The 19,136-nt window shown below is 41.0% G+C and overlaps 1 protein-coding gene across 2 annotated transcripts in view; it reads right to left on the bottom strand.

Annotated features, from left to right (window-relative positions):
- Positions 1-478: 478 nt before the first annotated feature.
- TTC23L (tetratricopeptide repeat domain 23 like) overlaps positions 479-19,136 on the bottom strand; it is a 73,937-nt gene continuing 55,279 nt past the window's right edge. For both annotated transcript variants that reach the window (XM_043887407.1, XM_043887409.1), the window contains exons 10-13: positions 15,179-15,328; positions 11,909-11,991; positions 2,781-2,887; positions 479-778 (exon numbers count right to left, since the gene is read on the bottom strand). In XM_043887407.1, coding sequence (XP_043743342.1) covers positions 2,806-2,887; positions 11,909-11,991; positions 15,179-15,328 — 315 coding nt within the window. In that variant the 3' untranslated portion in view covers positions 479-778; positions 2,781-2,805. The remainder of the gene's footprint in view (positions 779-2,780; positions 2,888-11,908; positions 11,992-15,178; positions 15,329-19,136) is intronic.

Below are 19,136 nucleotides of genomic sequence, written 5' to 3' on the forward strand. Positions count from 1 at the left end.
AGGGATCGAACCCAGGTCTCCCGCATTGCAGGCGGATTCTTTACCGTCTGAGCCACCAGAGAAGCCCATTCAGGGGCTTCTTTTTTAACAACCTTGGTGAGCATTCCATTCCCAAGTCTTTTTAATCCAGTCTGGTAGGGGCAGCATAGTAGGGTGGAAAGAGTAGTCACCTGTGATTCAGGTGACTATCTGCTTTATAAATGAATCAATCCCTCTTGTCCCTGTTTTCTTCATTTACAAAAATCAAAAAGGCCTTATGGCTCTAACATGGTATGACTTCAGTAGACCAGGTTAGGTCAGTGTTCCAGAAGGTCAAACATTTCCTCACAAAGCAATTTTAGGGACCCCAAACAGGTTATGGCTAAAGATATTTACAAGTACTGTATTAAAATGCTCATACATAAACTACTTATGCACTGCAGAACTTTTTTTAAAAGTCAGAATGGGAAAGAATGAAATTAGAAAAGGGGAAATGGAAGGTAATGGGAGTCCCAGTGACATGAAAAACTAACTTAAAGCATGTGTCTAAAAAAGATTCCTTCCTCTCAGGTAACAGGATCCTGGTTTCTAATGGCCATACGTATTTTACCTGTAATGCCGCTGTTAAATGGATCTTTTTTTTTTCCCCCAGAATCCTTGGTTCTGTTTTTGATCTGCCACTGCTATCCGTGTTGGTAAATATATTTTGTGGTCAAGAATGCTTGTTATCAACAGGTTGGCTTTATTGTTGACTATCCTGTATAGAGGGTTTTTTTTCCCTTTACTGATAACAGAAGACCTAGAGGAAAGGAGAAAACCATTTATGCATTTTTTCTTGGTTTTTGACATCTCTCCCTCTTTCTAGCACCAACCGCTGCCTTATTGAGCTAGAAGGCTGAACTCAGTCTGAGGCAACTATTTTACTAAGTGACCATCCCCCTAAAATGCTAACTCTGCTAAAGGGCCTCCAAAATGGTACTAGAGTCTTAGGTTTTCTCCCTAAAGAGCAGGGGACTTCCTTTGATTCAGACAGCAGGTGAGGGGTGTATCTAAGATATCTGGATTGCATTTAATCACAGCTGAAAAAAATTATCTAATTTAGGGCCTTTTATATATTGTTTGTGCTTTTCAGGTGATTCCTCCTCATGAGCACAGGGATTAGAGCCCAGAGGCACTGTAACTGCTAAAAGAGGATCTGTCATCCTCATTCCCAGCCATTAAGATTTCCATACGCTGGTTGCCTATACTGGAGAAGTTGGCCTGGAACTAGAAATAATCTAGTCCAAGAGATTTTCTGATCCAGAAATCCGGTTTCTATTAAGTGTTCCTCAGTCACCTCCTGTTTAGACCTCAAGCCTGCAACAAGTGTGGTTTTCACAGCCCCATTTGCCTGAAAAAAAATCTGCTCCACAGAAATATGAGATACAAAATTTTATGAGCAACTTGAGGTTTTTTTTTTTATATGCAAGCCCCAGTAAAGACTGATTCATTCTGTCTACTACTGGACCATATAAAATACAGAAAGCTATCTGGCACTTTAATTTCCTGATCAGTAAACCAAGAGATAATATGATTCCAAATTTGAAAAAAAAAAAAGTAGGTACAAATTAAGTCAATTGCCCAGGGGTCTCATAAAATCAGGGGTGGGCAGAGATCTGAGAGGGCTCTCTGCTAGGGACTGCAACTAGAAACCAACCTTGGGCCTTGCTCTCTCTCGCCACATGGTGGTAGGAGTCCCCTTTCCTGAAATCAGGTCACTGAAAGGCCTCTGGCTGATAAAACGGATACATCATCTGTGCATTTAAGAAACTGTCTTAGACTCTCTTCTCTATGATACAGTGTTTCCAGGGGTGAGCTCTACCTCACTTCTGAGCTGTCAACAGGCAAAATGTTTTCCACACCAGTCTCACAGTAGCTTTGCAGTGACTAGCCCCTGTCTCATTTTCCTTCACTGCCAATGGTATAGCTAGAAGGCGATAAAGTCAAAGCCCAGGTTTCAGTAAATACGAAAATAACTGTCATTTATTACCTGATAACCACTTTACACATAGTATCTCATTTTTGCAGCAACACTAAGAGATAGGTACTGTTCTCATCCCCATCTTATGATGAGAAAACCAGAATTATACATTGCTAGAAAGTGGTGGTGCTGGGGTCTGAACAGTCCTGTCTCCATGCCTAGAGCTCTTAACCACCATGAATCATAAAGAAAAATTAGTTCATCAGGATGTGTTGAAGTCATGTTTCTATGATCAGGTAAAATAGTTCACTGGTGAGATGGTCATCTTTCATAAAGAATTTATTATGCCCTAAAGCAGGAGCCAAATTTGTTACCAAACTGCCAAAGTATTCATGTACCCTCAGTGCAAACATGTGCTATATTTACCTTTTGCTTTAAATAAAACTAGACCTAAGATATTATCTCTGTGGTTCTAAATAAGGTTTTATTTGCCAAAATTTATATCACTGACCAGTTTACAAAGAATTCAGGTAAATATAAATACGGTGGTGTTTTATTTATTTTTTTAATTTATTTTTATTAGTTGGAAGCTAATTACTTTATACAGTGGTGTTTTAAAAATTAATTTCTTCCCAACATGCCAGTGGGGGAAGTTTAGTGTGTAAAAAGTTCTGGGAAGTACTTCAGGAAATGAACGTGTGTCACTTTGTGTAATTCAATTTGGTTTCTTCCTACACTTTCTGCCACAGAGCCTTTCTTCCTCCTCCGTCCCTTGGAATCAACATTGCTTACAATACCCTTTAGGAAATGCTGCCCCATAGAGCAGCCATGAAGAACTCACCATTCCTTCCAAACGCTGCCCTCTGTCAGGCCTCTGTGATTTTGCATAGAGAGTGCCTTCTTCCTGGGATGTCTTCTCTTCTCCATCTGGATGAACTGTTACTCGCCCTTCAAGAAACAACTGGAATGTAACCCTCTCTTATGAAGTCTTTTCCAGATTCCTCAGATGGTCTCTCCCTGCTGCTCTTAGTACACTGAGACTTCTACTACAGAATCTGTATTTCACATTTTCATTATTTTCATGTTTGTCTCTTGCACTAGACAGTTGTCACCTTAACAGTAATGGCCATGTTTTAGTTATCTTTATTTATTTACCACCTGCAGCTCTAACTGCACCTAGGATTTAGTAGATGCTCACCAGATACATTTGTTGAAGGAATGTTGAAGATGAGGAAAAGTGAGGCTCAGGATGTTTAGGTTACTTAAAGTCACGTAGCTATCTCATAGCAGAGTTGGGACTCACATACAAGATGTCTGGACTCAAGGTACACTGCTCTTTACTCTGTGCATAAATCACAAATCCGTCACAGTTTATCTCTTCCCCAACCCATGCCCCACGGCAGATGATGATAAATCAAGCTCCACCAAACCTAGCCTTTTGCTCTGGAACTTCAAGCAGCACTCCAGGAAATCACTACCAGAGTGGGCCCAGGTGGTAAAATATACTTGCTTTCCTTGCACTATTCACGCTCTACCTCCTGTCATTCCATTTTTGTGGGCATGGCAGAGTGGCCACTGACTAAGTTCCCCTGATGCACTACCAAAGAGCAGGTACCCTGAGTTGGCTCCTTGTGACTTAGCAGCCTCTGTTCACCTCCATGGAGACCCTCGAATGGGAGCTAAATGCTCCTAAATGCTCACTGCTCTACCTGTCCCAGTGTTGCTAGCTGTCCCCAGAATCCTAATTTGGAAACCCACCGCCCCTGGGCACCTGGATGTTAGAGCAGATTTTGCTCCCCACCCATTCATACTCCAAGGTCTGGCAGAATATTTTCTCCTTTAATTTTGTAGAGGCGGCAGTAGAATGTATACACTAATGACAGGGAAAGAATAGGAATGCAGTAGCCTGGAAACAATCTAGCTTGTGGAACATAACTTTCATCACTAAGGTCTTGCCCAAGACTAGTCTGGCTGACACAAAATTTACTGAGCGTGTCCACTGTTTTACTTACTGCAATTTTCTCTGGAAATAAACACCCCCAAATCCTTTTTTTTTCCATCCTACTTTTCTTTGGCTTTGTCTCCCTAGTCCCTCGGCCCAGAAAAGGCGATTTTTGTTCACAAAGATTTTTGACCAAGAAGATAATAGATCACTAATAGGTTAATGGGCATTGAGGTACTCTCCTCCTTTCCCCTCCTATCAAGAGAAAAGGATCCTTCTGTTGTCTTCTACAGCTTAAGAGCCATTGAAAGTTATTCAAAAGCAATTTTTCAGCATGCAGCTCTCCTAGAGATGGCTAACAAGGACAAAGTTGAAGTTAATGATCCATGCCTTCATACTTCCAGTAAGTATGGGTGACCAGTTAGAGTTGCAAAAATAGCTCATACTTATTGGGCACTTACTATATATGAGCTGCAGTGCTACATTTTTTATGTGAATAATCTCATTTACTCTTTATTGTCTTTCCTTATTATAGATGCTATTATAATCCTCCTTAGAGAAAACCATGGCTTAGGATAACTTGCCTTATGGCACAGAGAAAGTGGAGGAGCCTGGATTCAAACAGATGTCAGTCTGACTCTCAAGTTCATGACCTTGCATTCTAACAATTAGAACTGTCTATTATTGGAAAAGGCCACCCGGAGAGATAATGAGTGAGTTCCTGATTTGTGTGTATGTGTGTGTGTGTGTGTGTGTGTGACGCTCAGTTGTGTTCAACTCTTTGCGAGCCCATGGACTGTAGCCCACCAGGCTCCTCTGTCTGTGAAATTTTCCAGGCAAGAATACTGGAGGTAGCCATTTCCTCCTCCAGGAGATCTTCCCGACACAGGGATCAAACCCCCATCTCCTGCATTGGCAGGTGGATTCCTTACCACTGAGCCACCAGCGAAGCCCTATCTAGCTAGATATATAGTTTTATATCAATCCACAGTTTCATCATAGGGTACTAGATAGCTGATCGCCCCATATCTTTGACAGGACTGAGTTTATATGACCTGTACTTTTCATTATCACAAATATTCTTGCATGTGTGCTCAGTCATGTCCAACTCTTTGTGACCCCATTGACTGTAGCCCACCAGGTTCCTCTGTCCATGGACTTTTCCAGGCAAGGATACTGGATTGGGCAGTCATTCCATTCTCCAGGGGATCTTCCCAATCTAGGGATGAAATCCGTATCTCCTGCATCCTCTGTGTTGGCAGGTGGATTCTCTATCATGGTGCCACCTGGGAAGCCCCTACCACACAATATAATAGGTTGCAAGTATATTTCATTTGAGTTATAAAGACTGTATGAGATTGGAAATCCTGCTTTCTGTTTATTGGACAATTGCATCCCTCTTTTTTGAACTGCCCCTTCGTGTCTTTTGTGACATTGCTAAAGACCACACCCTTTTCTGAAACTTTCTCCTCCAGTGAGTTCCTTTCTGTTTTTTCCTGACTCTTCTAATTCTCTAAAGACTCTTTCTGAGTCTCCTTCCCAATTCTTCCTTCTGAATGACTCCTGGATAACATAATAATAATAATTACAATAATTAACATTTCACAGAAGCTTACTATGTGCCATACAGTAAATAAAACCTGTAAAACAGAGTTCTCTTATTTGCATTTCTTTAGATGAAGAAAGGAAGATGCAGGATGTCTCTCCGTAAGTGGGGAACTCGAGCTGTCTCTATTTTGATTAAAAAATACCACATATGTTCTCTGCAAAGCAAGTGTAAATATTCTCCAAAGTTGCTAAGTTTTCTTGTTTGACATACACATAATCCATGGATTTCTTATCCATTCCTTTAACTTCTAATATATCTCGAGTTTCTGGTCCATACAGCCTATTAGACATTGTCAAGTAGATGTATTATGGGCACCTCAAACTTAAGACATCCAAAATGGAAATTATCTTCTCCAGACCCACTACACATCCTCCAAGATGACCTTGTCCTGCCAATATGCTTTCCTTAATAGCATGGCCATTCAACAAGTTGCTCAAGCTAGAAACTTCAAAGCCACCTTTGAATGGGCCCCTGACTCTATTATACCTCACATGTGATTGGTTTCAAGGTCTTGCCAATTTGAGACTCCAAACTGCTCTCAACTCCATCTTCTCCATGTTCCTTCTACTATGGTTTTAGATAATTAAGGCTCTCAACATCTCTCCCTTGCACTATTGCATCTGCCTCCTAACTGGTCTCCCTACTTCTGTGGTCTCCCCAGGTCCCATCCATCCTTCCCAGGGCTGACAGTTAATGTTCCAAAGCCAGTAATTGATCATGGCACATCCTGCTCAAAATTTTTTGATAGTTATCTTCTGCCTACAGAATAAATTCTAAACTCATCAGCATGGCACATACACATTCTGTAATAGGACCCCAATTTATCTTCCCAAACATCTCCAACATGTTCTTACTGTTGTTCAGTTGCGAAGTCATGTCTGACTCTTTGCGACCTCATGGACCGCAGCACGCCAGGCTTCTCTGTCCTTCACCACCTCCCAGAGCTTGCTCAAACTCATGTTCATTGAGTCGATGATGCCATCCAACCATCTCATCATCTGACGCCCTCTTCTCCTCTTGCCCCCATCTTTCCCAGCATCAGGATCTTTTTCAATGAGTCTTACTCATATACCTCCGACTACAACAACAAAAGGCCACTTGCTTTTCCTCAGAAATATCAAGCTTCTCCATGGCACTATGCTGTTGGTCGTGCTGCATCAAATGCCCACCGCTGGCTTTCCTACCTGTGGATATTTTATTTTTCTTTGAAGACCCAGCCCCCTGCCCACAGCATAAAAACAAGTCTCCACCTACATTTTCAGGGTCACAATTTATTACTTGTCCTCTGTTTACATTTTTCTTAAAGCTTTACTGCAGACTAACTTGTAATCTGGTCCAGTGTGTCTGTTTTCTTGAAAGGACTATATCTTAAACATCTAAGTATTTCTAGAGCTTAGAGGGAGCTTGATATATAAATGATTAAAACTGAAATCCATTTGTGATTTAGGTAAAAGTCAGACTAAACAATCTCAATGTTTACTTCTAAATCAGATTTTCTGCACATTTTCTGTACACTAAGATCTTACTTGAGGCCCGTGCAACTAACAAACTTTTAACCTTGGAATTAACTCCTAATTCATGTAGCCAGTTCTGCTTTCACTTCTTTGCAGAGGCTGCAGAAGCCAGGAATTTGGGCTCCTGGCAACGAAAGCCCAGTGAATGTTGTCACTGGGTTTCCGGAGGAGGTGGGGTAGAAAGTACAAGAGCACATCGGAAAACTAGCAGAGTTCCAGGACATCTGGGGCTGATTATCCCAGCAAGATGCTCAGCGCAGAGAACAATTCCTGGACTGGGGTTTTATGGGGGTTTTTTTCTCTTTTTTTTTTTTTTGACATCTGGGCTTTGGCAGCCACTTCTATGGCTTTGCTCAGCAGTTCGTGAGGGATGAGATATGGACTTGTTTCAGGGAAAGAAACCTTTACTGACTCGACTTCTGCTACAGCAGAGTCCTTAAGATCCTTCCCCTTCCATGTGCCTTCCTGATAGGTCTAGGTTTCACTGAATTTACAGAGAGAGGAATTAGTCTCCAAGAGCCAAAAGAAATTCATACTACCTGGGATCTGAATTGGGTTATTCCAATGCCTATTAATTTCTCGCCCTCCTATGATTCTTTTCAAATCATGGAGGACAAGGAACACAGACTCAGAGGTGGAAAGTGACCTCAGGCTACTGAGGCAATGGATTCATTCCAGCTATTCTGAAGTTTCTCTTTTTAAATACAAGCTGAGTAGAACTTTTGCTTTCGGTTTTGAGGAAACATGCATTTCTTGTCTGAAACTACGGGTTTTACTCTTTTAGTTTCATTATTATTACCTCTAAAGTACAAAGTGTACTTTAGTATGTTCAGATCCAAATTCTCAATCTAATTCTCAAACACAAACATATTGTAATCCTGTCTAACAATTAATCACAGTTACAATTTCAAATACTCTGACCCACTTCCCTAGAAGCAAAAGGTTGTATATTACAGAATAATGGGGAGGAAAGGATGCTCTGCTAACATTTACTGAGTACATACTCTGTCAGGCACTAGCCTATGCATGTTATATACATTATTTTATTTAAAACTCACAATAACTCTATGTGATATACTATTATCTGCATTTTAGTGATGGAGAAAGCAAGGCTCAGAAGTTAAGTGATTTTCCCAAGGTTGTGTACTTAATAAGTGGCAGAGGCAGATTAAGTAAGTGACAGGGCTGACTCTAGCAATATATACTCTTTATCCATCACTCTTGCATGCTAAGTCACTTCAGTCATGTCCGACTCTGCAATCCTATGGATTGTAGCCCTCCAGGCTCCTCTGTCCATGGGATTCTCCAGGCAAGAATACTGGAGTGGGTTGCCATGCCCTCCTCCAGGGGATCTTCCCAACCCAGTAATAGAACCTGAGTCTCTTACGTCTCCCTCACTGGCAGGTGGGTTCTTCACTACTAGCACCACCTGGGAAGTAATCGGTGATATCTCATCTATTATCTCCAGCATCTCAGAAAGATAATTCTTATTATAATTTTATTCTTATGCCAACATTCACTGAGTACTCAAGACCTGTCAGGCCCTGATCTAAGTGCTGTATTATGTGTGATCTTATTAAGTCTCAGAAAATCCACTTTTCGAGGAAGGTACTGTTATTTTTACTGATGAATAAATAGAGGATGAGAGAGGTTAAGTAACTTCACCCAGATCAGAGAGCTGAGTGATGGAGCCTGATTTAAAATCCAGACAGCCTGCCTTCAGAGAGTAAGCTACCTTGCATATGAAGGGCACGTTCTGGAGTTAGAGAGACCTACATTCACATCCCAGCTCTTCCTCCTCCTGGGTAATTTAACTTGAACATTATCTGTCCTCAGTTCCAACATATGTAAAATGAGACTCTGGGGACATGCCTGCTGGCCAGGTGCCCCCATATGTATTCTCAAATTCCTCAAAGTCAGAATCCCTGTTACAGAGTGAAAGGCAGTACATTTTTGAAATACGACAGATCTGGGTTCAAATCTTACCACACTTACCAGCTAGATGATTTTAAACAAGATACTCAAACTTTCTGAGTACCAGTTTCACCACCTGAACGTGAAAGATAAAAATACCTACTGAATTGGGTTATTTATGAGTCAGAAATAGTATATGTATTTTATAACACCAGGGGATTGGAATAAGTTCTACATTATAGTTATTATTAATGTTCTTATGGTTTCTGAACATTGGAAGAACTATTCAAATAAGATCTTCATGACCCAGAGAATCACAATGGTGTGATCACTCACCTAGAGCCAGATTCCTGGAATGTGAAGTCAAGTGGGCCTTAGGAAGCATCTCCATGAGCAAAGCTAGTGGAGGTGATGGAATTCCAGTTGAGCTATTTCAAATCCTAAAAGATGATGCTGTGAAAGTGCTGCATTCAATATGCCTGCAAATTTGGAAAACTCAGCAGTGGCCACAGGACTGGAAAAGGTTAGTTTTCATCCCGATCCCAAAGAAAGGCAATGCTGAAGAATGCTCAAACTACCACACAACTGCACACATTTCACGTGCTAGCAAAGTAATGCTGAAAATTCTCCAAGCAATACTTCAACAGTATGTGAACTGTGAACTTGCAAATGTTCAAGCTGGATTTAGGAAAGGCAGAGGAACCAGAGATCAAATTGTCAATATGTGCCGGATCATCAAAAAAGCAAGAGAATTCCAGAAAAACATCTACTTCTGCTTTATTGACTATGCCAAAGCCTTTGACTGTATGGATCACAACAAACTGTCTTAAAGAGTTGGGAATACCTAGACCACCTGACCTGCTTCTTGAGAAATCTGTATGCAGGTCAGGAAGCAATAGTTAGAAGTGGACATGGAACAACAGACTGGTTCCAAATCGGGAAAGAAGTTTGTCAAGGCTGTATGTTGTCACCCTGCTTATTTAACTTATATGCAAAGTACATCATGAGAAATGCTGGACTGGATGAAGTACAAGCTGGAATCAAGACTGCCAAGAGAAATATCAATAACCTCAGATATGCAGATAACACCACACTTATGGCAAAAGTGAAGAGGGACTAAAAAGCCTCTTGATGAAAGTGAAAGAAGAGAGTGAAAAAGTTGGCTTAAAACTCAACATTCAGAAAACTAAGATCATGGCATCTGGTCACATCACTTCATGGCAAATAGATGGGGAAACAGTGAGAGACTTTTTATTTTTGGGGGGCTCCAAAATCACTGCAGATGGTTACTGTAGCCATGAAATTAAAAGACGCTTGCTCCTTGGAAGGAAAGTTATGACCAACCTAGACAGCATATTAAAAAGCAGAGACATTACTTTGCCAACAAAGGTCCCTCTAGTCAAAGCTATGGTTTTTCCAGTAGTCATGTATGGATGTGAGAGTTGGACTATAAAGAAAGCTGAGCGCCGAAGAATTGATGCTTTTGAAGTGTGGTGTTGGAGAAGGCTCTTGAGAGTCCCTTGGACTGCAAGGAGATCCAACAAGTCCATCCTAAAGGAAATCAGTCCTGAATATACATTGGAAGGACTGATGCTGAAGCTGAAACTCCAAAATTTTGGCTACGTGATGTGAAGAACTGACTCATTTGAAAATACCCTGATGCTGGGAAAGATTGAAGGCAGAAGGGGAAGACAGAGGATGAGATGGTTAGATGGCATCATTGACTCAATGGCCAAGAGTTTGAGTAAACTCCAGGAGCTGGTGACGGACAGGGAGGCCTGGTGTGCTGCAATCCATGGATTCACAAAGTCGGACACGACTGAGCAACTGAACTGAACTGAACTGAACTGATGGTTACTGACTAAGAAGACATACTTTCACATTATACCAGTGGGCAGGGGGCAAAGTTCCCCATATCCCTTTCTACCATGGGCATCTCTGAGAGAGGCTAGAAAACGTGCTGTCCTGGGTAAGATGAAACATGAGACAGTCTTCTGCTGGGCCTCCTTTAGGTGTGGCTCTGACTGAGATAGATGGGGACGAGACGGGCTGCATGAATTCTCTGTGCCCAGCTTGTCCCCCACCCCCTCCACCCCCCGGCCAGCCTGATGAGAAAGTACTAACTATGAATCACCTCCAATGAAATGCAATCAGAATCCTAACTCTCACCCCGTAATGACACACTTCTTTGTTAAAGGGCTGTAAGGGGAAAGCACATGGCCTTTAGAATCACACTTGCTTGAACTAACCTCCAAGACTTACATGACTTTAAGCATGTTCCTTTACAGAATGTCAGGCTCCTTCTGGCAAATGAGAGCTATCATGTAGGGTGTTTGTGAGGCTTAGGTTTTTTATGGATAAGACCTAGCTCAGCTTCAGGGATTTAACACACACTCAACAAAAGAGAACAGTTCAGGATCAACATCATTCTGAAATGAACAAACAGCAATGATATGCCAAGGATAAATAAAGGGGCAGGTAGGCACAAAACACTGTTTTTGGCTGAAATTTTAAACATTTTTAAAAATGAATCTGAAGAGATTCTTTAATTATTACTTTTAGAGACAACTATTAATATTTCCCACCCCCCGCGAAACTTGCCTTATGTTTAGGGACTTAGATTTTATATATTCAGCAAGAAAAATAAGTTTAATGTATTCACTTACTTTGTCATAAATCTGATTTGTATCTGTCATGCTGTTAGCTGAGACAGTCTTGTGGGATTTGGTTATAATGCTCAGCATTGAAGGAGATATAAATACTAAATATTATTTCAGCAGACCCCTATAGCTTTGGGTTCGAAATACTACTAGAAATTGGCGAGGTACCTCCAGGTTAGAATTTGACCTCATCCAAAGTACAGGTTGGCACTTTGCCTAACTAACAAGAATAATAGAGGTGAATCACCCCAAATAAATGAATCTGGGAGAGGCCATGCTATCCGTATATCCACACTGAAGACTTGGCTGATGATCAGGACCAGAACTCACCTCTGCATTCGGGTCAGGAGATTTTTTGTGTCCCTGCTTTTACTGTGCTCATCTCCATATATGAGGATTTGAATCATCAGACACTGCAGGCAAGTTGAGAAACATAATAGGTTAAAGAGAATCAGATAGCAAGCACCTTAACTACAAACCAAACTCGGGAGAGCACAAGTGGAACTGAGATGTCACAGGTTTACATTTCAAAAGACTGAACTTGGTTTCCTCCTGGTTCCCTACCAAGGAGGAAGGAGTCTGAACTGAAGGCTCTGACCCCCCTGAGCTTCTCCCTTCAGCTTTGCTGAAGCTTCCGCTACCATCCGTGGCTATGGATAACCAAAGTAATAGGCCTGAAAATTGACAGCTGCTGCTGCTGCTAAGTCGCTTCAGTCGTGTCCGACTCTGTGCGACCCCATAGATGGCAGCCCACCAAGGCCCCCCTGTCCCTGGGATTCTCCAGGCAAGATCACTGGAGTGGGTTGCCATTTCCTTCTCCAATGCATGAAAGTGCAAAGTGAAAGTGAAGTTGCTCAGTCGTGTCCAACTCAGCGACCCCGTGGACCGAAGCCTACCAGGCTCCTCCATCCATGGGATTTTCCAGGCAAGAGTACTGGAGTGGGGTGCCATTGCCTTCTCCGGAAAATTGACAACATGCCTATCTAAAACCCAGAGTGGTCTCCACCAGAATTACAGCCATGGTTTCCATCAAGATTTTCCAAATAGCTGTCCCAAATGGATGGATATAAACTAAATCAGTGTATGAGTCCCAAATTTGCATTGCACTCTTATGCTACATAACTTTACCCTTAAGCAGTTTTCCATTGTAAACTTAACTGCTGATCTCTCTATCCAATCAAGATGGAATTGCAGGCACTGGATTTACCCACCCAAATGAAACAATCAAAAAAGAAAAAGTAGACAAAATATATTTGAAATGATCTTCAAGACAGTGAACATTAGGCAACAAAAGACAGTGTTCCTGAGAGAGGGAAAACAAGTGAAGTAAACCCTACGACTTCCCCAGATTACTACTTTGAGAGCCTCTCCAAGCTTTGATGCAGGGAAGTGGAGCTCAGCAAGCACCCTGAATTGAGGATATGGGGCTCAGACTCTCAGAAGATTCTTAGGGCAGAGTAACAGAGGAGAGACAGCTGCACAGAAAAAGAATATCTGTATCTGCAGTACATCCCCTTCAATATAGCTGACCCACAGTCTGGGAACCTGCAGGTATAGTGGGGCTGACTGTACTACACCATTTTTTTTTTTTTTTTTTGGTACTACACCATTTTATACTAGAGACGTGAGCATCTGCAGACTTTGGTGTTGGCAAAGAGGGCAGGTGGGGAGTTCTAGAACCAATCCCTCACAGACACAGAGGGACAGCTGTTATTCAGGAGAGTACTGATTAACACAGACATGTAAAAACTACCCAAGGCTTGAGAAAAGAATCATCTGCAGGTCCCAGAGGGGACAGGGCAGTGTTTACATACCGCCAGGTACAATGCCTGTTCCCACCAGCCAAACTGGAAAGCCACATTGTCATGAAGCACTGGGTGGGCTATCAGAGGTATTGAGGCTTTTGCTTCAGTAATGGGGGATAAGTAGCCCTTGACTAAATGACCCCTTGTCCCATCTAACAAATCTTAAAAGCAAGACCTAAAAGGACCAAACTCCAATGTAACTGAATTTCACAACAAAGTAATTTGACTGAGTTCCAGAACAAAGTTCAAGAATACTTACAGGAACACAAAAATATCCAACGCTCAATAATGTAAAATACACAATGTCTGGCATCCAAACAAAGATTCAGGTTGAATCCCTATTCTAAATGGAGGGCAGGGCCTTCATTGCTAGGTAAGATCTAGCTGGGTCTCTCCTTTCATTGATTTTGTGTGGAACATGGTAAACAAGCCCTTACAATGTGGTCTTTTACGATTCAGAAAAGTTATCTTCAATGATTTCTTTAATTACTGTTCCTATTTCAAGTATTGATATTACAGTCTCTCTTCAGAAATACATTAGAATTCTTTGGCTAAAGAGGATTAAAAATGCAGATTCTGGACACCAGTCTTAGAATATCTGATTTAATAGTCTGGGGTGGGACTCAGGAATCTGTTTTCTGTTTCGTTTTTATTTTGTTTTACAAATTTGTTTTGTTCTGTTGCAATCCTAGATTTGGGGAATATTGCTCAACAACATTCAGCATGTTAAGATTCTCTTCAATATTTTCAATCTGGATTGCATTGTTTCAAATTTCTTGTTTTCCTGAAATTCCTTAATTCACCCTTAAAAATTTACTTTCATCTCATCTTTTGGTCTCAAACTGTGATCTTTTCATTTTAAAGTTTTCTTTTCTTACAGGTTTATGATCCCATGACAGAGCTGCCAGCCATGTGTTTATCCTTCCCCTGAAGAAGCTGTTGTGACCTTATATTTTCATAGGGTTTTTGTTTTCTCTTAACCTTCAGAATGAAGTCCCCTTTCTTCTGTTACTTACTATTTCAATATGTATTTTCTGATTACATTTAGTTAACCTGAAAGGAGATAAAATGTATCCAGTCCTGACATTTGGCAATATACATGTGTGGGCTGCTTTTGACTCTGCCCTGGAGAAAGGAAAGGCTACCCACTCCAGTATTCTGGCCTGGAGAATTCCACGGACTGTATACTCCATGGGGTTGCAAAGAGTCAGACATGACTGAGTGACTTTCACTTTCATTTTCATGAATATTAGTTGATTTATACTAACTTTTCCTCTGACATTGAACAAATCTGGGTTTTAAGTAGAGACATCACTACCAATCTTACTACGTCTTAAGCTTGGTCTGTTAGTATGCTGACAGGTTGAACAACTGTTAGTCACACCTCTTGCCACTTCTACTTCCAGGGAATAAACTTCTAGGATACCAGGAATCAGTACTTGAGTAAGGACGGCTGTACAAAGTGTTCCTTGTTCTAACACAACCTCGAGTGCTTCCTCAAGATTCTGCTACTGACATACCAAGATTTCAGGATTAGAGTGTCACTCTTTTAAGACTCTGGTCCAGGCATGGGCACAGTAAAAGTTTCTGTAGTCATATTCTTCCTCAGCACATCTCACAATGTGGAGAATATTTAAAAGAGAACACTTTACTTAAAAAAAAAAGAAAAAGAGTGAGAAGGAAGGAAGGCAAGAGAAAAGGAAGTGAAGGGAAAACACACACACGCACACACACCTCCCCTCACATTGTGCTTACAGGCTTGGCAGCAAATGTAACAAAACCAGCCAGTATTTACCTTCCTTAGCAGCTGACCTGCCTTTCTGAGCTCTCCTTTGGCAAAGCAGATCTTGCCCATGTTATAAAATCTTTCAGCCACTTTTTCACTACAGTCACCATAGCTGATGAGGTGAGATCTCAATGAAGCCTTTAGCAGTCTATAAGCCTCCTAGGGGATAAAAAAATACAAACATACTTTTAATTTGCCTGGCAATTCTGAAGGAGCAAGCTGGTTGTGTTCTTCTCTATGGGAGGCATCCTACCCCACAATGGCACAACCCACCAGGATCAGTCAGTCGGTTGTGATATGTCATCTAGGTAATGTTTCCATGAAGAGTTGAAGTTCCAAGCTTATAATTAATTATAGCAGTTAATTCACATGGACAATATTATTTCATCTTTATGACTACCCTACAACAGAGAAATGTCATTACACTCTTTTCTAGATGAAGGAATGGAAACTAATAAAGGCAAAGGATTTTGCTTGAGCTCACACAGCCTACAGTTAGCAGTGTCAAGATTCAAACCAGCCAGTCTGAATTCCATAGCCCTTGCTCTTTTTTTTTAAAGTTTTTTTTTTTTACTGTGGACAATTTTAAATTCTTTATTGAATTTGTTACAATATTGTTTCTGTTTTACGTTTTGGTTTCTTGGCCACAAGGCATGTGGGATCTTTGCTATCTGAGGAGGGATTGATCTGGCACCCCCTGCAATAGAAGTCTTAACCACTGGACCACCAGGAAGTCCCAAGTCCTTGCTCCCATTTTTTTTTAATGACTTTTTAAAAAAGTTTTCAAACCTTCAGAAAATCTGAAAGAATAGTAGAATAAATACACAAAATATTTTCAACCAGATTCACCAACTGGCTATCATTTTGCAATGTTTGCTTTATTGCACTCTCTTTAAAAAATTACTGTGGAAAATTCTGAGAGATGGGAATACCAGACCACCGGACCTGCCTTTTGAGAAACCTATATGCAGGTCAGGAAACAACACTTAGAACTGGACATGGAACAACAGACTGGTTCCAAATAGGAAAAGGAGTACATCAAGGCTGTATATTGTCACCCTGATTATTTAACTTATATGCAGAGTACATCATGAGAAATGCTGGGCTTGAGGAAGCACAAGCTGGAATCAAGATGGCCGGCAGAAATATCAGTAACCTCAGATATGCAGATGACATCACCGTTATGGCAGAAAGTGAAGAAGAACTAAAGAGCCTCTTGATGAAAGTGAAAGAGGAGAGTGAAAAAGTTGGCTTAAAACTCAACATTCAGAAAACTAAGATCATGGCATCTGGTCCCATCACTTCATGGCAAATAGATGGGGAAACAGTGGAAACAGTGGCTGACTTTATTTTTCTGGGCTCCAAAATCACTGCAGATGGTTATTGTAGCCATGAAATTAAAAGACGCTTGCTCCTTGGAAGGAAAGTTATGACCAACCTAGATAGCATATTAAAAAGCAGAGACATTACTTTGCCAACAAAGGTCCATCTACTGAAGGCTATGGTTTTTCCAGTAGTCATGTATGGATGTGAGAGTTGGACTATAAAGAAAGCTGAGCGCCGAAGAGTTGATGCTTTTGAACTGTGGTGTTGCAGACTCTTGAAAGTCCCTTGGGCTGCGAGGAGATCCAACTAGTCCATCCTAAAGGAGATCAGTCCTGGGTGTTCATTGGAGGGACTGATGTTGAAGCTGAAGCTCCAATACTTTGGCCACCTGATGTAGAGAGCTGACTCATTTGAAAAGACCCTGATGCTAGGAAAGATTGAGGGCAGGAGGAGAAGGGGATGACAGAGGATGAGATGGTTGGATGGCATCACCGACTCAACGGACATGGGTTTGGGTGGACCCTGGGAGTTGGTGATGGACAGGGAGGCCTGATGTGCTGCAGTTCATGGGGTCACAAAGAGTTGAACACAACTGAGCGACTGAACTGAACTGAACTTTAAAAAATCATACGTGTGTGTGTGTAATAGACAACATTTTATATAGTCAATACATACAATATATACATACACATATATTTTTGTTGAAAATAAATTGTACTCAATATACTAAGATAAAATGGTGTCAACAATTCCAGTTTAAAAGGAGCTTTTTCTCCTATTCTCAAGCCTGAGATGATACTCTCAATCTGGAAGATGGCAGTTCTGGCTAGTGGATCCTGTTTATTTTTTTATCAGTGGCAGATTAAACCTCTATTTGAAAAAAAATGTTATTTTTCAAAGGAAAAATAATTCCTAAATCATCTGAGTTTCTGTTATGGTCCTCTAGAACAGGCTGAGGGTCTCATCTCAGGCTTTAAGGGTGGAAGAAAAATCTCCTTTTAAAATGGAATTATCCCTGATGGTCTAGTAGCTAGGATTCCTGGTTTTCATCCAGGCCACCCGTGTTCAATTCCTGGCAGGGAACTAAGATCTCTCTTCAGGACTGCTCACTGCTGTCTCCCTGAGATCAGTTTCTTTTGGGCTACGGTTTCAGGTGGCACTAGCGGTAAAGAACCCACCTGCCAATGCAGGAGATGTAGGAGACTCGGGTTCGATCCCTGGGTCAGGAAGATCCCCTGGAGGAAGGCATGGCAACCCGCTCCAGTATTCTTGCCTGGAGAATCCCATGGACAGAGGAGCCTGGTAGGCTACAGTCCATAGGGCTGCAAAGAGTCAGACACTGAAGTCAGACTGAAGTGACTTAGTACATATGCACATCCCACAGGAAGTGTGTTATGAAATTCAGCAAAGTAACTCAAGTTATTGAGCACCTACTATGTACCAGTTACTGTTTCAGGCATTGAGGACACAGCAGTGCACAAAACAGACAAAAACCCTTGCCCTCCTGGAGCTAGTTTCCTAGTAGTAAAGGTGATCTGTCCACAGTCCTGCCTGTGGTTTAGATTCAGAGCCACCTGGCACTCATGTGCTTTCATCTCTCTCTCTAGGAGATTGGTACATGTGGTTAGAAGCAGACAGCTGTTAGGTATTGATACTGGTGTCTTATCACAAAGTCAAGATGTTCACTGTATCAGAACCTAACAAGAATATGCTACGAGATTCTGACCAAGTGCCTTCACACCATGGAAACTAAATTAAAATATTAGACACAGCTCTGGCTTTGCTAGCTTATATTAATCTTCTGAACCAACAGAAAATGCCAAAGCCATTATAAAAATAATAATAAAAAAAACTGCAAATCATCACCACGTTTTTTGCCTCTACAAGTGGCAATGAACAGAACCAAAGAAAATGTCATCATTTATAAAAATGTTCAAATGTGAAATAAAAAAAGCTTTTTCTTCATTCCTCGGAAAAAAAAAAAAAAACTTCCCTATTATGTGCCTAGAACCCTACTCTTAAACTGGTTATCACATGGCCAACAAGATCATGTCAGATCCATACTGTTTCTTCACATGCCTAAGGAAGAATAAGGGGTTGACTTGGTCAGATCAAAGTCACGTGGTATCTCATGACAAATAAAGGTCTTCACTGCCTTCATGCTAAACTCAGTACATAAAGTTCAGGTCCAAAGTTTTTGAGTAAGAGTTTAGACTCATGGGACTTCTAGTAAAAAGGTCAGCGATCAAAAGCTTCTTTTGATGGCTATAACTCTTTTTTAATGTGAAAACAAAAGCTTGGTCAATAAAGAGCTGAAGACCAGAAACTGAGAAGGAAATAATATATCAAGAGTAAAAAAAAAAAAAAAACTTAGCTATATCTAAAGATGAAAGCCCATTTTAACTTAAAATATGAAATTTACAGGACTAGAGATTATATGTGTCCTGGATGCGAATGAGTTCATATTTCAAGGTACAGGAAAAATACTTAAAAAAAAAAAAAACTATTATTGCAAGATGCACCAGCCCTATTTTTATTCCGGGCATTACCTGAGCTTCCTCTGAGCTTCTGTTTCTGAATGTTGTTGCTCAGATGCTCTGTCATGTCTGATTCTTTGAGACCCCATGAACTGAAGCATGCC

Source organism: Cervus elaphus, chromosome 25 (assembly GCF_910594005.1).
Source record: "Cervus elaphus chromosome 25, mCerEla1.1, whole genome shotgun sequence".
In the NCBI taxonomy this organism is placed as follows: Eukaryota; Metazoa; Chordata; class Mammalia; order Artiodactyla; family Cervidae; genus Cervus; species Cervus elaphus.